This window comes from Chaetomium tenue (genome assembly GCF_020726465.1).
Source record: "Chaetomium tenue strain MPI-SDFR-AT-0079 chromosome Unknown F5144scaffold_4, whole genome shotgun sequence".
Taxonomy (NCBI): Eukaryota; Fungi; Ascomycota; class Sordariomycetes; order Sordariales; family Chaetomiaceae; genus Chaetomium; species Chaetomium tenue.
Window position 1 is genome coordinate 3,581,003 of NW_027117332.1, and position 17,601 is coordinate 3,598,603.

Sequence of the window (17,601 nt, forward strand, 5' to 3'; positions counted from 1 at the left end):
CCCTCTTTTGGCTGCGAAACCTGTCGGACGAAGGGGTTTCTGTTAGGGTCAAACAGATCGGGATTAGGGGATTGCCCGCATGTAATTTCAGGGGTTCAGAGCACAGGCCACCATCCCAAGGTCAGTGCGCGTTTTTCTTTTGTGCTGTCACAGCTTTCCGCCCATTCGACACGCATTGATTTTCCTCGGCGTTTCCTGACCTGTCGGAGGGGTTATCAACAACACCAGCTCTCGCATTTTCCCAACAGCCTGAGACAACGACGCTCCTTCTGACGACTGGAACCAACATGATCAGTCCTGCCTCAAGCCAATTGGACCCACAAAACCCTTGACCCCGGACCTGAATGTGCTCCACTCACATTTCCGACCGCTGATTCGCGCCTCGTGACAGCAACTTGGCGGTTTTTCACAGCAAACTTCTGGGAGTGTGTTGCTGCATGGCGCCCGCTTCTGCATGCTCTTTTATTTATTTATTTTTGGTTCGACTTATCATTTAGTTACCAGGCAAGCCAAGTCAATAGTATCGCCGCACGAGACAGTGGCAATCGTTGGATTGAATTACTCGAAAGCGTTGGACGTTTCTTGGGCCTGCCAGACTACCCTTCGTCCCAACTTTCCCCCTAGCCTTTACTGGTCGAGCTAGAGCTGCGATCCTCGTTTTGGTCTCGGCCGCCGCCGCTCTATCGACGCCCGGTCCTTCTGCATGCAAGTTTGCACCCGCCTGCAGGAGCCAGTTCGAGCTTCCCACCAACCTCACACCGCATGCCTCCGAGACAACCCGGCGATCTTGAGTCGCTCCCACTTGAGACTTGGAGACGCACGTGTGAGAACGACCCCTGAACAGCCTTCATCGCTTTCCGCTTTCCGGGCTCTGCCGACAAACCCGGTTAGTTGCACCAGATTACCCGACCCGCGCCGTCGGTGCCGGCGCTACCCCCATGATGGACCATTCCTCACTCGCTGCCGCCCCGCCTCCCATTCCTCGCAGGTCCCGAGAACGTGAGCGTGGCCGCCCCGGCGACATATCTCCCGAACGCCGCCGCCGAGATCCTTCCCACCCCGCGCCGCCTGCCAAGACGAATCGTGACCGAGATCACAACGACGTCTTCGCCGGCTGGTCCACCCGAGACCGAGAGCGCTACGCCGAACGCTACTTGCGAGACCAAGAACCCGACCAGGTTGGCCCGCTCCCCCCTGCGTCGCCCGAAGTCATCTCGTCTCTCATCACCTCGCTGTCCGCAATATCCAGGCCAGTGAGCAATCACTTCGACGGCCCCTCCTACCTAAGCCCAATCGGCTCGGCAAGTCCCATTTCGCTGTCGCTCCCCGGCTCCCCCTCCCGCGGCGGATCGTTTGGTGTCGACTACGGCGCCTATGCAAAGCCGTCACTGAAGCAACTACGAGAGGAGGATGTACCCATAGAGGATCTCGCAGCTAGCGCCCCCGTCGTCCGGACGTCCAAGCCTCCCAGCGGTTTGTCGGTTCGAACGACCCCCAAGTCACCGAAGAGTCCAAGTTCTCGGGATTCATCTGGCCTACGAGGCATCCTTTCGCGACGCAGTAGCGGCGCACTTTCTCGTCCATCGAGTAAGGGTTCGGCAACATCCGGCGCCGAGAGTATCGGCAAGCTCAGCATTGAGCGCAGCCAAGAGCCGCTGTCCCCTGGACCCGAAGTCCACAGCCTGAAGAAGCAACAGTCATACGATAGCTGGGGCAAAAAGACGGCGCGGAATCAACGGGGTCTGATGTACATGAGTAGCAAGGAGAGGTTGCGCGAAAAGGAGGCCGAGAAGAAACGAGCGAGCATCGGCACCGTCGGCGCAAGCACCAACAGGCTCAGCTCGGCGAGCAATTCCACGACTCCCCGCCTCGACCCGCTATCCGCAGAGTCGATCATAAACGAAGAGTCGCACGGTGATTTCACTGTAGGAGAATACAGCGCCCTAGAAGGGCCCATCGACACCCTGGCGAACCCCCGGTTGATACCTACGAGAGATTCGTCGCTGCGGCGGAGCAAGAGGTCCTCAGCGAGGGGATCTCGAACCTCGAAACGAGATAGCGAGGGCGGTGCGTACGGCACGATTATGGAACTGGAAGAGCAATCTGGCGCCACTCGAGGCTCACGTAGCGACGCGGCGCAACAGCGTCAGCCCAAGGGTCAAGGAATTGACCAGTCAAGTCTCGCCGCCAGCTTCACCCAAGACAAATCCGCCTCATTGGGCAAACTCCGCCCCGACGCGCCCGCCATGAGCCCATCCACACCTGTGGTTAGCACGTTTTCCGATGCTCATGCGATCGACGACGGCGCACCTTCTCCCGCCGTCGCTCAAGGTCGCCGCCGGGATCGGGAAGCCAGCGCCGAGTACCGTCGCCGTTCCGGTCGGCTCACGCCAGATCCGTTCGGCGGATATGCCAGCGAAGGTGGCGGGACGACGGTTAAGAAGAAGCGTAGCAGTACAAAGCTCAAACGACTCTCGGGAGCGCCTAGCCTCACGCCCGACGCCGCGGAACAGGGAGCAACCGTGAATAAAAGACATAGCGATCAGCCGACGGTCGCCTACGAACGGCCACAAAGCGCCGACAGTGTGGATGACTCTGTGGAAAACTATCTATGCAGCCCCCGCCTTAGCCAGAAGATCAAGCACCCCCAGACAGGCCGGGCCGTCAGCTTCAGCGAGGTTGGGGACCCGAATGGGAGTGCCGTCTTTTGCTGTGTGGGCATGGGCTTGACGAGGTACATTACGGCGTTCTACGATGAATTGGCTCTGACGCTGAGACTGCGCCTGATAACGCCGGACCGTCCGGGCGTTGGTGACAGCGAGCCGTATGCCGAGGGCACCGCAACGCCTTTGGGCTGGCCTGGTATGTGTTGTCCAAAATCCGTTCTAACTCTCGATCCATGACTAACACCCGACCCGTAGATGACGTATATGCTATTTGTCAGGCTCTCAAGATCACCAAGTTCTCGATTCTCGCGCATTCCGCCGGCGCTATTTATGCGCTTGCTACCGCACTCCGAATGCCCCAGCATATCCGTGGCAGGATACACCTGCTCGCGCCCTGGATACCGCCCTCACAAATGAGCGTGTTTGGAGCCAGCGAGAAGACCCCATTGCCCCCAACTAACGCCATCCCCACCAGTCAGAGGATATTAAGAGCACTTCCGACGCCAATTTTAAAGGCCGCGAACAGCAGCTTCATGACTGCGACAAGCTCGAGCATAACTAGCTCATTACCAAAACAGAAGCGCGCCAAGCGTGACAAAAGGAATAAGGACAACAAGGATCAGCCGAAAGGCATGTTCCACACAGCGTTGGAAAACAAGGAGAATATCGGCCCCGAGAATTCGAAGAATTATGCCACCATACCGGCTGCAGACGAAAACATGGACCGCGTCCGGCCCGAAAACAGCACCGCCAATAACGGTTCCCAAGGCCACGGTATCGGCGGTCATCGGCACCGCCGCTCGAACTCGTCCTTTCAGGGTATGCGGAGGGAGTCAGAGGATCCAATTCTCTCCTCCGCCGCGGCGCTAGCCACTTCGCAGGCTGCCGACCGCGAGCGGCAGGAGCTGTATGACAGCCGGTTGACGCACGCGATCTGGCAGCTGGCGACGACGGGCGCCAACCCCGCGGTCGACCTGCTCGTGTGTCTGGAGCGCCGGCATACCATCGGCTTCCGCTATGTCGACATCACCCGGCCGGTGGTGATTCACCACGGAAGCCGGGACACGCGCGTGCCCGTGGATAACGTCCGGTGGCTGGGCAAGACGATGCGCCGGTGCGAGGTGCGCGTGCTCGAGGGTGAAGGCCACGGTTTGATGGCAAGTGCGCAAGTCATGGGCGGTGTGCTCATGGAGATTAGTACGGAATGGGAAGAGTGGTCCAGGGTGACAGGGGCGACAAAAAGAGAGACCGAGAGGACGAGGAGGAACACGATCGGGCAGCGGTGAGGTGTCACGCGTAGGGATTTATGGGTTCTTTTGTGTTGGAGCGGTGTTCTTGAATTGGCCATGGTGTCCTTATACCCCGTTTTGGATGAATGTTTGGAAGCCCAACCTGTCAGATATCCTGGGCCTGTCACGATACGTACATAGATAATCACTAATACATGGAGTTTGGGATCCCACCAACTCACTGACCTGCCCGCCCTCTGTTTGAGACAATCCACCCATCCTCGCCCATCACGCCGCCCTCCTCCCCTCACAAATCAAAAACGGAAACACCACCGCCGGCCCCAACACCCCGCTCCCGGGCTCCGTCTCAACCTCCTTCCCCATCTCAAACGCCCTCTCCACCTTCACATCCACAAACCCCGCCCCCTCCAACACCTCCCTCATCACCCCCTCCTGAATCCCATGCCTCTCCACCCCGTCCATCTTACTCTCGGGATGGAACTGCCGCGCGGCCGGGCCGAAGTCTTCGAAGTCGGTCACCATGACCCGGCCGGTGCCGGGGTGCAGGCAGTCGTGGATGGTGGCGAAGAAGGTGGGCAGCGAGGGGATGTGGTGCAGCACGAGGTGGGAGACGATGAGGTCGAAGCGGCGGGGGGTGGGCGTGGGGAGGTGGGTTAGGGGGTCGTGGTGGAGGAGGGGGGAGGTGGCGGAGGTGAGGAGCGTGTGGATGGGGTGGATGTTGGTAGGTGGTGGGGGTGCGGGTGGGTTGGGGGAGTTATTGTTGTCGGGGTCGTTGTTAGGGGTGGTGTTGCTGCCAGGGGTGGGGGGTTGTTGCTCGAGTTTGGACCGCAACGCGGCGATCATGCCCTCGGCCGCGTCGATTGCTGTGACGGAGCGCACTGAGGGAGCGAGGGCGAGAGACAGCAAGCCGGTGCCGCAGCCGAGGTCCATGATGTCGTAGGTCGAGAGGATTTCTGGGGGCGGGAGGCGTGCCAGGTAGGCTTTGTGGGCGAGGGCTGTGGCCAGCTGCACGGAGGGGTTCGAGTCCCAGGAGAGGGCTTCCTCGTTGAAACGGACGGTGTTGGCTTCTGTCATTTTGCTGGTTGCGTGAGGATTGATGTTGTCGTGGTTGTGTGGGAGTTAACTCGGTTGGGCGTGGTAAGGCCCTTGGTTTGGTATCGTATGCTACTACTATGTGCCCATGACCCAGCAGCGCGGGTATTCGAGGCTCAGGGGGGTTGACTCGGCTGGGTGGTTGGTGGTTGCAAATATGTACCACTGCGACGCCGGCGCATGACACTGGACGTGGAGCTGGCGGCCAGATGAGGGGTTGCCCGGTTGGGGCCCGCCCGGGAACGTGTGCCGAGTTCCATCATGACCTCGGTCAAAACAGCCGATCTCCAAGTACACGAGTAGGTTCTTGAAGGAGATGCGTACTGGAGTCGACAATGATAAAAATACAACATGAGTTGGGAAATCAACTAACTTCAACCGTATATTGATCAACTGCTTTTGTCTTTACTTTCTAAAGTTTTATTTCCTTTCCCCAATTCGTGTCTTTTACCCCCCTTTGTCGATTCCTTCACCCTAGGATATCTCTCCCTCCATGCTTTACTCTTTTCCTTTTCGCCTCTTTCAGACACGCCGTTGGTCGAGTCTCATACCATCACCTCGTCGTCCTCTGAATCGAATTCAGACGACAGCAATTCATGTCCGGAAAGGAGGAAGGTCCCAACAAACGCCCCAAGACCGACCACTCGACTACCAATGAGCAGAATATGGTTGATCAGACCTAGACCTTTGGTTCGAGGGTAGTCACCATTGTCAGATACCAACCATATGCCACTACCACCCTAACTATCCAGCAACTCGATTAGTACTGCCCAATGTCTCTCGGTGGGACACCCGTTGCTGCTCTCAGACCTGGAATCGCTTTGGACGTCGACGATCGCGAGAAATTTACCCTAGAGGCTCATTATAAGCATCATCTCACTCAGCGGTTAGGGTTTCAGCACCATAGAAATCCGTGATACCGCACTGGGCAACATCCTCGACTGCTTTACGGCCCAGGATCATCCAGCCGCATCAGTCACACAAAACGCCACTCGATCACACCAGGTGTTCCCAAGCCGTTCAAGTCTCCCCATGGCGAGCTCTGAGCCCTCCTCGCGCTGCTTGGGCTCGAGGCCATGGCCAGGGTTAGAAGATGATGATCCTCACCCGGCACGATGAGACGGCCCAAATCATCATCCACACAGCAAATTTGATCGTCCGTGGCTGGACCAATATGAGTCAAGCTGTCTGGCTCTCTCCGAGGAGACGCTAACCCGGAGGAAGCCAAGATCGGTATTTAATAGCCTGTTGACTCACGTTTGACGGGCCTGGGTCGGACAAATATTTACTGAAGTACATACAAAAAGAGTGAGGGACAAAGCCGAGAACTTGGCTGACGAATTCGGAAACATGACCTATTATCGTCTGAGGTCACGGTGAACTGGCAATTACCTAGGCAAGTAGTAAGCAATTGTAGATGCGTTAGCAAGGAAACAGCAACACGTATTATGCCACCTCAGCGTACCTATGATGTTTGTGTCGTGAAACAAGGCAGGGCAACGATTACTTAACCTCAAATGTTGTCGTAAGCCGAATCGTGCTGACATGTCTCCTGACGCTGTTAAGGCCTGGGCCAGACCGACTACATCCCTTGGTCGATGGAAATACCACTCGCCGACAACCAATTCCTAACTGGCGGTATGAGTTTACAAATCTCCATATACCTCTTTTCCTACAGACGGTTGAGAAAGCCAGCTCAGTATTCGCGGCGCTGGGTATTGGCTCGGTATAACCGGCAATGAACTACCGTCAAACCTAAACAGGACAACACCTGAGAAGCCGGAAACGAGGTCTATCTAGTTGTTCAAGACACGACACGAAAAGATGGTTTTAAGCGTGGGGGTCTGGGTTCAGATGGGCTTGGGACTAGCCGCGAGCCTAGACCAAAAGTTAACATGGGGGCTAACTGTTAGCTGGACTGTCAATCCGATAGCACATGCAGTCAGACTACCCTACCAGTCCACATGTGTACATACATGCAGCATGCTAGATATGCGCCAAGCTGCTCAGAAGCAAGTCCCGTTCTTCGGCGTGCGGGGGATGTTTCTGGATCCTTGTCTGCTGTCGGTTATGCTGCATGCATGATGCATCTCGTCTCTCTCGGGGATAGTTCACACTAAACCTGAGACATGGGTCGAATCATCGCACACCGATTGTCATATGCCGGTCACTGACCATAACCGGGGCCCTGCGGAAGGTCACCTTGCATCTCTCACCCCTCCCGCAGACAAGTAATATCCGTCTTGACCGCGGAAGGGGGCGACAGCCCCGAAGTCTCAGCCAATAGTGTATAAATGCTTGCCAAATTGGAGCAGGATCATCACGGCTTGCGAGCCGTGGAGGGGCACTAGGTGGTATTTGATAAGCTTACATTAGGGCAAGGAGTGGTGGAAGAACAGGTTTCATAAAGCCCCATAACCTGCCGTTTCCCCAGACTCCAACTTGCCCACTACCTCTCATCGCCGATTTGCCGCAATCACCGTGCTCCGAACAATGGCCTTCTCCATCACCGCCATCGGCATCGGGGCCATCGGGGCCCTCTTCCTCTGGTCCCTGATCACCCGCGCCCGCAACTGGTACCGCCTCCGCCACATCCCCGGCCCTCCCGCCACAGGATGGACCAAAGCCTTCCTCGTCTACCACCAATTCAGCGGCAAGCTCCTCCAGCACCTCCGCAACGTCGCCCAAAAACACGGTACGCCCTACCCCCCTCCCCCTCACCCACCCCTCCCAACCTCCCTAACCCTCTACATGTACTCCCCCCCCAGGCCCCATCGCCCGCCTCGCCCCCAACTGGGTGCTCGTCTCCTCCCCCACCGAGATGCGGCGCATCTGGTCCATCCGCTCGGGCTACCGGCGCGCGGACTGGTACGCGGGCTTCCGCTTCGACCCCAACTCGCCCTCCGTGCTGACCACGGTGGACAACAAATCCCATCTGCGGCTGCGGTCGCGTCTGCTGCCGGCCTACCAGGCGCGGGGGATCACGGATCAGGAGGAGGTGCTGGATGGGCAGGTGGAGAATTTTGTGCGGTTTTTGGGGGGGTGGTGTGAGGGGGGGAGGGGGGCGTTTGAGATGGGGAGGGGGTTTGCGTATTTTACGCAGGATGCGATCGCGGCGGTGGGGTTTGGGGAGAGTTTTGGGTATTTGGAGAGGGGGGAGGATTGGTTTGGGGCCATTGAGGCGCTGGAGGGGATGTTGTTGCCGTGTGCGCTGATGGGACTGTCGCCGGCGTTGTTGGGGGTGGTGACCTCGTCGGTGTGTAAGCCGTTCTTGCCGAGGAAGACGGATGAGGGTGGGGTGGGCAGGTTGTTGGGGGTTATTGATGAGAGGGTGGGTCAGAGGTATGGGGAGAAGAAGAGGCGGAGTATGGATGTGCTGCAGGTGTTGGTGGACTCGGGGTTGTCGAGAGAGGAGGTTGAGTCGGAGTCGTTGGTGCACCTCCTGGGTGGTACGGACACGACGGCAACGGCGTTGAGGAATACGGTATTCTTTCTCTCGACGTGCCCTAAGGCGTACCGGAAGCTGCAGGATGAGATTGACAGCGCCGTGGGGAGGGTGACGCGGCCGGTGATTGCGGATGTTGAGTGCAGCGAGCTGAGGTTCTTGCAGGCTTGCATCCGGGAATCGATGCGGTGCTGGCCGCCTCTTTCTGGCTTGCAAGCGAAGGCATCGGATGTCGACGATGTCATTTGTGGCGTCAAAGTACCGGCTGGTACGAATATTGCCTTCGGTTGGTTTGAGATCATGAGGGACAAGAGCGTGTTCGGAGACAATGCCGAGGTGTTTGATCCGATGCGGTGGCTCGAGGCTGACCCCGAGCAACTGAAGGAGATGGACGCAACCCAAGGGCTCGGCTTTGCGCTAGGGACGAGGTGGGAGTGTCTGGGTAGGAGGCTGGCAAATATGGAGATGGGGAAGGTAATTTTTGAGGTGAGTGTGCTGCGCTTGGAAGCCGATGGCAACTTAGACTGCTGCTGACCAAGATGTGAAGCTTTTCCTCCGTTTCGACTTTGTCATGATGGATCCGGTGTCGCCGTTAAAATGGGATCATCAGGGATTTACCATCAACAAAGACATGAATGTCATCATCACCAAGCGGGAGTCGAAGGATGGCATATAATGAGCTTGGTGTATTATCAAGGAATGGAATGGGCTAAAATTCCACGTCACGTCACTCCACCTCGGCTCTTGCAGAATACACAGCCAAACTACTTCTAGAATTGGTGATCCTGTAGCACCAAGAGTGCGTAGGGAATGGAAAAATACTACCTGGAGTGTTGATTCCAGATTAACAGTCTACTCTTGCGCGGTTGGCTCCGCCCAGGCTCCGGCCGCTTTAAGTGGCCCGGGTGAGCAAATGCAGCTCACCCTCAAATCCAGTCGCGCGAGCCTGGGTGAGCAGCCTGAGCAGCCTGAGCTGCAGGCGCCAAGGCAACCCCGTCCAACCGCCTCTCGCCACCACCCTCCTTTTCCTCTCCCTCCCCCAAGCAACCAAAAGTGGTTTTATTTCGTGAATTCCCAGTTCACGAAATCAAAAAACCAAAAAAAAAAAAAAAAAAAAAAAAAACCAGACCCCTGCAGGCATGGCACCGCTTGAGCGTGCTGTATTAAAATGCGTCCTGTCCGGCCTGGCGGGCACGACCGCCGGGCCCTTGCTGTGCCCTGCCAACTTCCGTCTCCAGGATGCATTCGACAACGCCCTCTCCTCCGCCGCCGCCTGCAGTGGCCACAGAGCGCGGTCTTCGGTCAAGAGAAGAACAAGCCCGAAAGAACATTCTCGCTGCGAAGAAAAATGGATACGAAAGAGGAGCGAGCCAGAGGTGTCACGAAGAGGGAGCTAATCACGACTACAGCCCGCAAGTTGTACAGGCGCAGGACGGCGTCCTCAAGAACTTTGTGGAGTGAGTGTTTTCATGTGATAGTTTCAACCTCGCGAGGTCTGACGTCAACCAGCTGGTCATGGGCCGCACGGGGTTGCACAGACGACATAGAGTCCCTCGAAGTCTCCATTCTCGGACCTGGAGCCGAAATTCCGACTATAGAGGAACTCAGGGACTTCTGGGACTTCTACCACAAGCGCTCCAAAGGTAGAATCAGAGGCTCCAAGAACCCGTACGCGACAATGAAGTCGCTACGGATGAGTGCGAAGAGGTTCAATGGGGGTTTTAGCAGGAGGACGGGGATACAGATGCCGGCTGAGTTGGTATCGCTGGTAAACAAGGTAAAGTGCTTTTCCCTTGGCTACTAAGGTTGTAACTTACCATATCTCAGCACATCAAACGCATCACACAGGGGACACGTAACCCTCAAGGGACAGTTTCGGCGGCGGAGCGGCCGAAGTACAATTTCGGGGTAGCAGATCTGGACAGAGTGCTGCTTACCCTCTGGACCCGCCGGGATCTTATATTTATCCACGAGAGGGAGCGCGCCCAGTTCCACTTCATCCTCGAATGCTTCTGCTGGAGCGGCGGCAGGAGTGGCGCCTTCTTCGAGGGTGGGGGCCTAAAGTATAAGGTAAGTGGTATGTTGCAGCCCTGACCGTGGGGACTGTTTGCTGAAGCGCTTAAGGATATCACCCTCGTGCTCCGACGTACGAATAAGGAAGGCGAGTGGGCTTTGATGTGGAAGCTTGACCAACGTTATGTCAAGAATGCGCTTCATCCAGATGACATCGCGTAAGAATTGGTCACTTGTCCAGTCTATCTCTCCGCTCTAGCCCCTCTTTCCCGCCTTGTTTTTTTCTCCTTTGTTTACTGGTTAGGTCTCACGCTGAACCGCTTGCAGTCATAGTATGACCGGAAGGCAGCGTAACAAGCTGCGTTACAACGACGGATTTCTCCTTGTGATGATGGCGATCGCCGACGGCGCGCTGTTTGGGATCTCCTCTCCGGATGACCTGTGGCAGCAACGGATCCCAGATGGGGATAATGAGACGCACTTGTTGTGGAACGACTCAGCATCAACCCTACCAATCGCGCGCCGTATTGAGAACGGCAAGGTTTCTCGCGAGCCTATGACGGAAAAACGATTCAGAACGATCTTTGACGCAGTCATCCGAGGCTCAGACTATGTTGGTATCACGCCGAGTGTTCATCAGATCCGTCGCGAGACCGCTGGAAAACTCAATAGTAATTCACCTGGTCCCGAAGGTCGAGTTTTACGGAGGCTGACTTGTTGGCAGAGCGATACACAGCGGCTGAAAGATCGCAGCACATCCTGCATTTCCATCCCGGGATTTTCGACGAGTTCTACGCCGGGAACATCTCTTCCTGCGACGGGGGCGCCGCCTTCCTTGACGAAGACCCAGACCACAGCGTCCCAGAATTTTTCCGAGGCATAGGTCAATTCCGTGAACGGGGCGTGCCCACGGAGCTTCCTACGGCATTGGATGCGGCTCTGAAACGGAATCCCGAGGTTCTCGCGCTCGAGCAGGCCATGTCGGTAGCTACCGGTGTTGAGCGTGTGGCAATTCTCGCCGAAAAGAAGAATCTCCTCAAGAAACTCCGCCGAGAGAAGCTCGAGTCCTATCGATGGGACTGGCTAGTCCAGAGGAGGAAGGAGAAGGTCCTTAGCCGTGGCCGCCTTGCGCAATGCCCGGAGCGAGACCCGCACCCCTTGAACGAGTTGATACCCCAAAAGGGCCGGCTCGCCATTCTGATGGCCGACGACTCGGCCATAGCGTTTGCAGACCTGCAGGCTGCCATGGAGGATGTGCTCTTTCTTCTAAAGGAAGACTGGACGGTCCTGTACCGGCCCGGCGAGATACCAAGAGACGGGTGCTGCCCTGAGTGCAACAAGAGCTTAGAGAGGTAAGGCGAGGAGCGCAGTTTTCCGAGGTACGCACATGCTGACAATTAACAGACTCAAAGAACAGCGGCGATGGCGTCATATCCACGACTGCAAGAGACGAGCTGAGGCGAAGAGCCGTGCCGCTAGGTCTCGCGACCTCATATACTGCTTCTTCTGTTCGGAGTGGTTCCAAAACGGCAGCGAGTGGGACGAACACTGCCGGGTTGAACTGCAGCGACCGCCGTTGAGACAGTACGGTGTAGTCACATACCGCCACACGATCATCCTACCCACGTTTTGTCTCTTCTGCCGACAGTCCGAGAAGTTCACTCCATCGCAGAGAATGCAGTACTGGGAACGCGACGCGGATGCCATCCTTCACATGCTGGAAGCTCACGGACTGCCTGCGGAATGCCACCAATGCAATGTCCAGAGCGTCTCTTTTGATCACCTGCACGACGCCCACGGCTACTCTATCCCACGCACCCAGGCCGGCAAGTTGTCCGAGAGCATTGCACCCCTGAACACGTGCACCAGCGAGCAATGGGCTGGCGGCGAAAGCGGCGGCAGCAAAGTTCCGACGGTGCGCGGGTCAGAACACCTTGAGTTGCCGTCATTGGCTTCTACCTGGCCGCCATCTGATGACTCCGGTGTCGCTGCCGTCATCCTGAGTGATCCGGCATACTTAGACCCCCAGCTCCTCCAGTGGCCGGTCCGGGGAGACGAAGGCCCTGCCGCCACAAGCACGCCGTTCCCGTCGTCTCCAGACAGCGGTAGGACTGAGCACAAACTGGGGAATCCGCCCCTGTCCCCGTCCACTTTAGCCTTGACGCCGCCGCCGCCCCCGAATGACCTGCTGTGGTCGGATCATGCCACGCTTGAAGGCAACCAGGCGTATTCTGCATCTCTTCGGGCTGCGGATCTCGGCGGAACTATGGACATTACCAGGACGCTTGTCTCGGACAAGCGACCTACGCGCATCGGGATCGTCGGTGAATGGGCAGAGTGGTTGAAGACTTGTGGCTACAAGAAACACGAAAGTCCAAAGCCGGAAACGGATTTGCGGAGCTACAGCCCAGCGACCTCACTAACCTCAGACGCATTTATGGAGGACTTTTTCTGTTTTCCCTCGCCGTCCGATGACGCCACATCATCAACCTTGAGTGTTGACAACGGGAGCACCGAGGAGCGGATTCCCGACAAGGACAGTCTAGACTTGTTCTCGGAGAATGACAGTCTCTTTGAGTGCCTGTCTGCGCAGCACGATGTGTACCCTCATGCCTCTGCGGTTCCGGCTGGAACGACCAGGTTCTCGGGGGCAGACGAACGCTGCCAAGATGACCAAGATCGCGGCGTCGACGCTTCCCCAAAAGGGCGGATGCACGGCGGGGGTACGCCACACCTGCGCCGCAGCGGCAGCGTGCTTGTTTCTCTAGTATCACCAACCAGTGAATCGGCGGCGGCGGCCGCCTCCGCTCCTGCAACTGGACAAGCTCGCAAAAGACGCAAGGCCAATGCAGTGAGCGGCCTGGAGGATGTTCGGCCACTCAAACGGATGAAGAAGATTGGCCTCAGGGGCGCTATGGTTCCCGAAGCTGAGACTAACAATGACCGGACTCAGGGTACTTCCAGCGGAGATAGGGACTCAAAAAGCCCTGAGTTTGAGGCTTCCTGTATCGTAGTTGCATTTCATTAGACTAGGGAATAATGGGTAAGGTTAGTAACCACGTCGGGTCTAGCAGAGCCACTTGCCGCCCGGTCTGTATGCCGGGCATTATGCAACCCTCCGGAGTATTGGCGAACTACTCAAGGCAGACCCGGATTAGGCCAATGATTTAACCCAGGCAGTACGATTAATGGGGTAGGGCTGGAGGGCGGTGAATGCTTGGAAGCGGGCCAACATGGCTGGGTTGCTATAGTGTGGGCGGTATGTAGGCCTGCTCGGCCTGGTTGTGATTCCTGCTCGCTTGCTCTCTGATTTTGTCTGACAATACAAACAAACAAACAAACAAACAAACAATTTATTCCGCCCGGCGGGTATAACCCGAAAGGGCAACTAATACTAACTCAACCATACATTTCCAAAGATATGCCTTGATCTCCTTAAAGCCCATGCAAGTCCGTTCTAGCGTGTTCGCTCCGTTCTACCATTCTTCTTCGGATTCTCGTGGGTTGGTAGGATTAGTAGTGGGCTGGCTTGAAGGCGATTCTCCAAGTGTTCAACGTCCTATCTTCGGCGGCTGAAGCGGTGCCTGCTGTCCGGGGTACGAGGTGATGGGGGGGGGGGGGGGGGGGGGGATTCGGTCATGGAGAGTAGTGGGTGGTCACTTAGGTGTTTTAGTCGGTCTGCGGCGAGTTTGCGTCAAGTCGACCCGTGGCCATTGCGAACCGTATCGTCGTCCGAACGGCCTCTAGGTTCGGAGTCCAGTCTTTGCCATCCGAGGGTGATTTGCCTCCTAGATAAAAGGAAATGTTGCCTCTGTGCGTATCTGTGCATCGGAGCATCTCTGTTCTGAGCGTGGTCCATGTTCTGCATCGGAAGAGAAAGTGTTCTACTGTCTCTGCTGCTTGTCCACATGCGCACTGATCTGACGGTGCTGCTTTGATGCGATGCAGGTATGTGTTGAGCTTGGCCATGCCTGTTCTAAGCTGAGCCAGCACGCCAGCCTCGCTTCGAGACAGGTCGTCGTATAATAGTCGCGTATGCTTCCCTGGTAACGCTATATCGACTCTCTTGGAATGTCCGCCCACTTTGTCAGGTAAGGACGTGGGCGCTGCCCGCTTTGCCCATGCGATACGGAGGGCTGTTGGCCGCATGGCCGGATCCTGGGTTTGCGGCGTAGCGTCTCGCCGCGTGGCTTCCTTTGCTTTCGCTTTGGCTGTGTTTAGGAGCTCGTTTTTTGTACCCGCTTGGATCCAGACGACCGAGATCGTGTTTCCCGCGTTGCGTAAGGCACTTATCGCATCGTACGCCTGACGGAGATATTGTTGCCCTGATTGCCGGTGTGGTCGCTCCAAGGCCATCACGGCTGCCTTGTTGCTGGTGGCCAGGATGATCTTCCGGTACCTAACCGACGAAGACGAGACGAAGACGTTGAGGCTCTGCATTTCCACGTGGCTGGATGTTTTTTGTGACCATTTTCGGATGCAGATCAGGTCGATTACGTCATACCTCGCGAAACGACGGCTCCCAATAACCCGTCTGTAATGCGGCGGCTCTTCATCGAGAGAGGCTCGAAGATCGTCCCAGCGCCCGAAGCGCCATAGTGACCGCGGTACTGCCCACCCGCTGCCACGAGAGAGTCCACCTAGGATTCATATGCAGAACCCGGAGCAGGCTACCGTGGAACGGGGGATCAATGCGTCCCTGGTATCAGGATGGAGGGTTCAGGCGGATGTTCGTTGTGTATATAGATTATCAAGACACCGTTCCCGAGGCGGCGCGTCTGCCTCATCGCTCACCTGGCGATACGCGCGCTCCTCCTGGGCGGTCCTTCCAATTTTACCGCCCCCAGCCGTTAGGTCCGGGATCCAACCTTCCTGTAAGAGCTTTTCCGGTTGGATCGCCCCTAACCGAGGCCTCCGTCGCTCAGCCCTCGCGAAGCGCCCGCAGGTCCTCAGGGGATACATCACGTCGAGGCCCCCGTCCCCTCCGCATTTGGGCCCGCATCTAGCCGAGACCTCGTAGTATCGACTAACTACAGGGAACCGTCCGCAGAGGCCACGTCATATCGAGCTACCGTCGTTGACTCAGCCTCGTGAGCTGCCCACAGAACCTCAGAGGCCACGGCATATCGAGCCCCCCCGTCCCCTCCGCAGTTGGGCCCGCACGGAGACCTTCCCTCGAGCGCTCTCCTATTTGGATCGCCCCGCGAGTCGCCCGCAGAGCCGGAGAGGTTACGTTATGTCGAGTCCGCCTCGTTCCCTCCGTAGTTGAGTATGCGGCTGCCGGACTCGCGGCGTATGATCCGATCTAATGCAGACACCAAGAAGGCGAATCTGGAAGGTCTCAAGGTGGCTACGCCACAAGGACGCAGGGCTTGGTGGTCAAGTCGCCGGGCGAGAGCGTATACGGTTCGAGAAAACGGAAAGAGGGAGAAGAGAAGGGGTGGAAAGGAAATCGTATATATTGTTGCGAGACGAGTGGCAGCGGACACCGGGACATGTACAACCCGTCTGGCATACAGGTGATGTAGTCGCACATTGAGACCCGAATAGATACCATGGTAGTCCTTATAGGTCCGAACGGAGGAATTAGAAATAGTAAGGATCAATTTATCCGGAAGCACGTACACCGCTCACACGATTGCCCAGCCGCATTGTTTACTACCCCTGAGATCTGACGGACGCTCGCATCGAGCATTGCCGACATCGGGATCACCAGTCCAGATCCACCTCATACTCCGGGCTAACTTCAAACCGCCATCTGTTCGAGTCGAAGCGGAGCCACTTACCTTCATTCCCGGCGATATAATTGGGTAGTTGCTGCCAAAGAAATAACAGACGGATGGGTACCGGTCGAAGGGCTCGAGGATTTGTCGCAAGCGCTGGGTAGTGTAAATAACAATACACACAAAGCACGGGACGTCGTACTTACTGAGTCCCTCAGGAGAATCGGCATGAAAGATTCCAGACCTTTCGGGTCCCAAGCAAGGCCCTGGCTATCCAACTCCGCGACTACCTTTCCGTATCCGCCTGGTAGAAGAATCCGTGCTCTTGGAAAAACGTTGCAGCATTGTCTGCAGACACCGATGAAGAAACCTGATTGTCTTCAAAGAGAGGATCTACTATAGGCGTGGACGAAGCCATAGCTTTCGTGTCTGATGCCCGGTAAGCTGGTGCGATGACGATTGCGAGGGCAGATTCGATGGCCCGAGAAAGTGATTTTCAGAACCTCCCCCGCGCGACTGTGGCGCAGCAGCGTAATTTTCAGAGCCTGCCCCGCGTGGCTGTGGCGCAGCAGCGTAAGTATGCCAGCCGATTGGTCTCTCAGTGTCTCCGATATTGGGAATGCAATTAGACAGGTAAATGTCATAACAAGCATTTAAATCTTAATATCAGAGCCTTCAGCAGAGGCGACTTTTCCGTAATCTTAAAAGGTTCCATCCATCATGCGACCTTCCCAGCCGCCCAATCTGTGCCCAACACAACACTCTCATAGAAACCGGCGGACGATCCAACTATCTCAGTAGGGACCCGTGTTTGTCGCTCCAAAACTAAATGACTAACTTAATCCCAGAGTGTCAGAGACATTTCTAAGAGAAGAATCACAATGTCTGAATCCGACTGCCCTTACTGCAAGGATGGCATTACCAGTGCGGGCACGATCTGCGATAGGTGCTGCAAGAAGGGGAGCTAGGGTTAGGATTGTCCACTTTGAGTTCATTCTCGAGGCGCTGTCTCATGTAGCCAAGGAGCAACTTTGCAACTTTGCGGTGGGGTGGTAGGATGCGGTTCGTAGGAGATGGAATATGTGAAAGATGTCCACGTCATAGACTGATCCTCAAGAAACTTAACGCCTACGGGGCCTTACAAAGTTGCGAGCCGCTGGAGCAATCCTGCGCGATGGAGCCCAAATTAGCGTCCCTTGCAAACAAATATCCAGCGTTGGACTACATACACCATTTAGGGTGCAAATGCACCAAGTGTAATAAGCGCAAACGCACCATGCAGAGTGCATTTGCACCAAGGGTAATAAGTGCAAACGCACCATTTAGGGTGCATTTGCACCAAGGGTAATAAGTGCAAACGCACCATTTAGGGTGCATTTGCACCAAGGGTAATAATCACAAACGCACCGTGC

General features: G+C 56.4%; 4 protein-coding genes across 4 annotated transcripts; 3 read left to right on the top strand and 1 right to left on the bottom strand.

Annotated features, from left to right (window-relative positions):
- Positions 1–593: 593 nt before the first annotated feature.
- On the top strand, positions 594–4,068 carry F5144DRAFT_252213 (uncharacterized protein). The gene is made up of 2 exons (XM_066783457.1): positions 594–2,862; positions 2,922–4,068. The coding sequence occupies exons 1-2, from the start codon at positions 939–941 to the stop codon at positions 3,950–3,952; spliced, it is 2,955 nt and encodes a 984-aa protein (XP_066643590.1). The 5' UTR covers positions 594–938; the 3' UTR covers positions 3,953–4,068.
- Positions 4,069–5,178, bottom strand: F5144DRAFT_252192 (S-adenosyl-L-methionine-dependent methyltransferase). The gene has a single exon (XM_066783456.1). It carries the CDS (start codon positions 4,988–4,990, stop codon positions 4,184–4,186), a length of 807 nt encoding a protein of 268 aa, XP_066643591.1. The 5' UTR covers positions 4,991–5,178; the 3' UTR covers positions 4,069–4,183.
- A 1,953-nt stretch (positions 5,179–7,131) lies between these two features.
- On the top strand, positions 7,132–9,304 carry F5144DRAFT_630315 (cytochrome P450 11B2). The gene is made up of 3 exons (XM_066792416.1): positions 7,132–7,703; positions 7,777–8,939; positions 9,001–9,304. Exons 1-3 carry the CDS (start codon positions 7,502–7,504, stop codon positions 9,127–9,129), a joined length of 1,494 nt encoding a protein of 497 aa, XP_066643592.1. The 5' UTR covers positions 7,132–7,501; the 3' UTR covers positions 9,130–9,304.
- Positions 9,305–9,598: 294 nt separating this feature from the next.
- Positions 9,599–13,792, top strand: F5144DRAFT_574115 (uncharacterized protein). Its single transcript, XM_066788995.1, has 7 exons — positions 9,599–9,910; positions 9,963–10,230; positions 10,281–10,523; positions 10,578–10,684; positions 10,794–11,137; positions 11,191–11,818; positions 11,871–13,792. Exons 1-7 carry the CDS (start codon positions 9,693–9,695, stop codon positions 13,492–13,494), a joined length of 3,432 nt encoding a protein of 1,143 aa, XP_066643593.1. The 5' UTR covers positions 9,599–9,692; the 3' UTR covers positions 13,495–13,792.
- The last annotated feature ends 3,809 nt before the right edge of the window (positions 13,793–17,601 follow it).

What these genes read in the sequence shown, in the direction of transcription:
- F5144DRAFT_252213 (XM_066783457.1), top strand. Translation starts at nt 939, where the DNA reads ATGATGGACCATTCCTCACTCGCTGCCGCCCCGCCTCCCATTCCTCGC. An exon ending in AACGCCTTTGGGCTGGCCTG is followed by an intron (nt 2,863 to 2,921) that starts GTATGTGTTGTC and finishes CCCGACCCGTAG; the next exon opens with ATGACGTATATGCTATTTGT.
- F5144DRAFT_252192 (XM_066783456.1), bottom strand. Translation starts at nt 4,990, where the DNA reads ATGACAGAAGCCAACACCGTCCGTTTCAACGAGGAAGCCCTCTCCTGG.
- F5144DRAFT_630315 (XM_066792416.1), top strand. Translation starts at nt 7,502, where the DNA reads ATGGCCTTCTCCATCACCGCCATCGGCATCGGGGCCATCGGGGCCCTC. An exon ending in CAACGTCGCCCAAAAACACG is followed by an intron (nt 7,704 to 7,776) that starts GTACGCCCTACC and finishes CTCCCCCCCCAG; the next exon opens with GCCCCATCGCCCGCCTCGCC. An exon ending in TGGGGAAGGTAATTTTTGAG is followed by an intron (nt 8,940 to 9,000) that starts GTGAGTGTGCTG and finishes CAAGATGTGAAG; the next exon opens with CTTTTCCTCCGTTTCGACTT.
- F5144DRAFT_574115 (XM_066788995.1), top strand. Translation starts at nt 9,693, where the DNA reads ATGCATTCGACAACGCCCTCTCCTCCGCCGCCGCCTGCAGTGGCCACA. An exon ending in GTCCTCAAGAACTTTGTGGA is followed by an intron (nt 9,911 to 9,962) that starts GTGAGTGTTTTC and finishes GACGTCAACCAG; the next exon opens with CTGGTCATGGGCCGCACGGG. An exon ending in GTGGGGGCCTAAAGTATAAG is followed by an intron (nt 10,524 to 10,577) that starts GTAAGTGGTATG and finishes GAAGCGCTTAAG; the next exon opens with GATATCACCCTCGTGCTCCG.